A 4,961-nucleotide genomic window follows, 5' to 3' on the forward strand; every position below is an offset into this window, starting at 1 on the left:
TGTTACTACGAAGGTACCTGAAGGACTATTCTCATAGAGCAAAGCCATTATTTGACCTCTTTCCGAACAAGAACTAAAACAGAACAGCAGAAAAGTTATATCTAGCAAAAAAACGAGTATCTCACAAGGGCCAAATGCCATCAAAAACTCCAATCAAAATGACACCGCAAGATCAAGAAATTGTCAATAACTTAATTGATAATTTATCGGCCAGGCCAATTATGGCATAACCAGATTTTAACCTTCCGTTTGTGCTTCATACTGATCTGGAGATGGGTTGGGAGCAGTATTGTATCAACGTCAAAATGCGTGTGATTGGATATGCATCAAGATCACTAAACCAAGCTGAGAAAAATTATTATATCCATGCAGGTAAGTTGGAATTCTTGGCTATGAAATGGGCTATTACCGAACACTTCCGTGATTACATGTTCTATGCCCAGTCGTTTACAGTTTACACCGAAAAATAACCCTTTGACGTATGTTGTGACTACTGCTAAACTAAATGCCACAGGACATCGATGGGTAGCAGAGCTGGCCAATTTCAACTTCACAATCCAATATAGGCCAGGAAAAGCAAATGGTGATGCCTACGCATTATCGCGGATGCCAATGGACATAAAAAAATATATTCAGCTGTGCTCATCCTAGATCTCACAAGACGTCGTGACAGCAGTGTGTATAAAGGGTTGGAAGGGTCTGGTCAGATTGCGCTCATCTCTACAGTGGCCGATTGACCTGGAACCCATATATCCTGATATTGACGAAGTCTCCATTTTCAGTCGAAACACAATTTTACAGGAACAGCGTAATGACAATTTATTGAGACTGGTGACCGAATATATAAAGGAAAATCATATGTCAACGAGACGTGAACGAGCACAGTTACCATTAGATACTCAACTGTTGTTAAGAGAGTGGAAGAAGTTAAAATTGAGTAATGAAGGACTTCTGCAATGCAATCTAACAACCAAAACACAGCTGCACTACCAACAGCCTTTAGATCACGTGTACTTAAGGAATTGCATGATGGCATGGGATCGGTTTTATTGGACCAGAATGAAGAAAGACATTGAGAGGTGCATTATCAAACAATGTAAGTGTTTGAGGCAGAAGAAGCCGGTTCGCCAGAAAAGGGCACCGATGGTAGCAATTGTAACTCATGAACCCTTTGAATTAGTATCTATAGATTTTCTTCATTTAGAGCGAAGTAAAGTGGGGCGGGGGGAGGGGTACGAATACATTCTAATAGTCATTCACCACTTCACGAATAAGTCAGCAAAAACAGCTACGGACAAGCTATTCAACGACTTCTTTAAGCGATTCGGATTTCCTAGAAGGCTCCACCACGACCAAAGAAGGAAGTTCGAGAATAGCCTGTTCTAGCAGCTGCAAAAGTATTCCGGTGTACAACATTCTCCGACAACACCATATCATCCGGAAGGAAATGGACAGGTTGAGAGATTCAATTGTACAATTCTTAACATGCTAAGAACCTTAGACAAACATCAGAATTGTGAATGGAAGACTCAATCGTCCATGCATATAACAGTACAAAACATGAAACAACAGGCTACTCACCTCATTTTCTACTTTTCGACAGAAAGCCAAAACTACCAGTAGATATTTTATTTGGCCTATCCACCCAGTCTAACACACGAGCCGAACAATTCCCGTATGCCAAGATTGTGTCAGAAGAGATGAAGAAGGCATATAAAATCGCCTCGTATCGCGTTCAAAAGACTGGAATAAAAGGCAAGGAGAGACAAAACTTATGGTGTGGCCTTACAACCAGATGCCCATGTGTTAGTACGATGACTGACACTTCCAGGAGGACCCGGAAAACTAACCAGTCACTGGGAGCCAGATATTGTCGAACGGAAAGGTTATCTGAGCATGGTAATGGTAGAAGTCCTACTTTACACAGACACCATCTAGCCTATTTTGATGTAACTTACTTCCACCCACTCTAGAAACAAACCAGACAGTACCTAAAGCCACACAGAAAGAAAAAAAATCCGAAACGACGAAAACGTAGATTCCAATTCTTCAGATAATGATGATGAGGACTTGGATTTGGTAATTCGACATTTAGAAAATATCCCACACGAGCAAGTAGTGACTTTAAATCCTGATGCAATTTATCTCTCATCATACAAATACTGACCAACAAGAAGCTGTACTACCGGATACAGATAACCAGTCTATTGCTGAATCTGAGAAAACAGCAATTGAACCAGAAGTGGAACAGCTATTAATTGCCAACTGACGATTCGGATGGTGGTGCAGACACAAGTATGCTGAGTATGGGTGACGTGGCACCCACGGTCTCTGAAGAAGATCTTCCGTCAGAGCACGCTCCTGGACGTTCAACTAGAGAGCGACACCCATCTCAAATTTTCACATACATACAGTAATATGGGTACATCAGATCCCTCTTGTATGCCAGTACAAACCGAAGGAGACAGCAATGATGTATGAAGCCGGTGTTGTACCCTACCAATTCCATAGTCAGCAGAAAATATATAGCATGGCTGTTACCACAAGCTAATCGAAATGAGCGGTTCATGTCAGCAACTTTGCAGCAAGTTTAATTTTAGTCATATGATTTTGCTGTTCATTTTTTTCTCTACTTCCTTTATTTTTTTGTATAGGATAGCTTGAGATAGTATTATTTCAGATTAAATACAGACAAACAATACTTTAATTGGTGTGGATTAGATGTGATTATAATTAAGGCCACTTGTTCACTCCTATGAATGCTGAGTGCTTATATGCATTGTTACAGATATAAAATTGCACTGCTAAAACACCTGTCTCTTATACACATCAGATGTGTATAAGAGACAGTCTCATTTACAGACAGAAGGTACGGCCATGGGTACCAAGATGTCTGCTCCATACGCAAATATTTCCATGGCCAACATCGAGTACAAACTTATATCGCCTTTGATTATAATAATAATAATTTCATAACAGATTCTCATCCAGAAATATAACAGAGCTTCAGCAATGGAGATATATATTGAACACCAGCACCATTCATATAAATTTTGATGTTGATCAAACGTTTGTTCAATTGTTTGTTAGTTCCAGATCATTAGAGATCTTTCTTAGCGAGTTAAAGTTCTCGTCATCCAGATTAATCAAACCAGGTACACCTCCTGAGTAAATTTCACACTCATTCATTTATTGGCTGACTTGCTTGTGGCTCTCCACGCTCTCAGTATCATGCCGTGTTCTCATCGAGCTTGTAAGGAATGCTTTCAACATACATACCTCTGTTGAGGTTAAGCTGCCTTTTCCCTAGCCTGGGTTCCAGGCCCTAATTTTAGGTTACTCACTCTTTATTGCACTTAGTGCGCACCATACCTAATTTAATTGGCGTCCCACACTCGATTTCTTTTTTTTTCCGAATTATTCCGTCTATCTCTAAATTAACTTTCTCATTGGTGGCGCTGTCCAGAATAAGAAAAATAACAAATAAGAGACTTGTGGCAAGTCTACCTTTTTCCAAGTTGACAACTTTTTGGGCTTGCTGGAAAAAACGCTAAATAATATACAAGATTCATTGCTCAGGCCATCAGTCTTCGATCCAGAATGGCTGGTTTGGATGTTGTGACAGCAATTTCAGACTTTTTGTAACGTAATGATTAACTGGAATTCCCTGTTCTTCAAAGGATGTAGGTAGGTTGTGGAAGATTTGGGCTACCATAATTTATCATATTTATCAGCGAGCTTAATTATTTTCTGGAGTTTGCCTCTTTATTTTGCGTGAATGATGCCAGTGTGTCGGATTTGTTTCAATTGTGTTGCCATCAAGCATCTGCTAACAACTCTCATTGCATCTTTCAGAACAATCAACTTTTTGTGAATTAAAGCTATGAAGTGTAAGGATATGGTGCAATATGATTACGAAATACTGTTGTGTCGAATAGACAATTTTACTATTTAAAGTAAAGTAAAGTAAAGTTGTTTTTTTTCACGACAACGATAGGACGATAAAAATGCGTTAAGTGTTGAACAATATAAAAGACGCGATGACGTTCGTTGTCGTGTCGTTATCGTGTCTAGTATAAATGTAGCTTTACTTCAGTTTCTTGAGGTCAAGGTGACATTAATGAGAATATTGGTTTACAGGGAGTTGACAGTTTTTTTTTAAATAGAAGCATAGCTTCCAAGTCCCCAACACAATCATTAGCAGTTCGAATTGCCTTTTGTCTGCATAAGCGGTATAATCAACCTCTAATCATCGAAGGCAGATAAATTATGTAAAATAAGAATTAGAGCCAGAACAAATCTTTGTGGATACCATGTTCAAGATAGTTGTTTCTACTCCAATGTCAATTACATATCACACGAAGGAAAAACTGGCATGCAACATCTCAACAAACGAGAGACTGGTTTCTTTGGAGTAGAAACATAACACACAGGAACCTCGCACTTTGATTAAGCTATTAACTCATTGAACTGTGTAAATGACGTCGGGTAATCGGAAGCAGGATTGGTGTTATGAAGGTAGAGGTGTCCAATCACGACAATCAAGATTATATGGATATGATTGGTTGGTTGGTTGGTTGGTTCGTTGGTAAACTCCATGTTTATATTATATCTGACTATAACATCCTGATGTTGGATATTATATGATCATACCATAGAGTAACGGTATACTCAATTATCGTACGTACTCGTCGTAGACTGTGATTTCCTCGGATTTACACTAAATATCAATTTCCGATATTTTTCTTTGAAAGGATCTGTGTGTACGAATGTGTGTATTTAAGGATCAATATCTCATAGCTTTTATCGTTGTGACAATAAAGTTATATCGTATCGTATCGTATCGTGTATTGGTAAGAAAACTTTAAATCATTTTTAGGCTTATATATGTAATATAGTCATGTTTAAGATATATATATGTATATATATATATATATATATATATATATATATATATATGT

The 4,961-nt window shown here is 38.3% G+C and overlaps 1 protein-coding gene across 2 annotated transcripts in view; it reads left to right on the plus strand.

Moving 5' to 3' along the window:
• The first annotated feature begins 4,150 nt into the window (after positions 1-4,150).
• Positions 4,151-4,961, plus strand: part of LOC117112470 (oncostatin-M-specific receptor subunit beta-like) — a 44,834-nt gene continuing 44,023 nt past the window's right edge. Inside the window, exon 1 of one of the 2 annotated variants that reach the window (XM_033255558.1) lies at positions 4,151-4,853. Coding sequence is in view for 1 of the 2 variants with exons in the window: in XM_033255557.1 (XP_033111448.1) it covers positions 4,770-4,853 (84 nt within the window). In the remaining variant the exon portion in view is untranslated. The remainder of the gene's footprint in view (positions 4,854-4,961) is intronic. The other variant, XM_033255557.1, reaches the window with a different exon arrangement.

Source organism: Anneissia japonica, unplaced genomic scaffold (assembly GCF_011630105.1).
Source record: "Anneissia japonica isolate Jap-2015-1 unplaced genomic scaffold, ASM1163010v1 scaffold3220_len204154_cov177, whole genome shotgun sequence".
Classification (NCBI taxonomy): Eukaryota; Metazoa; Echinodermata; class Crinoidea; order Comatulida; family Comatulidae; genus Anneissia; species Anneissia japonica.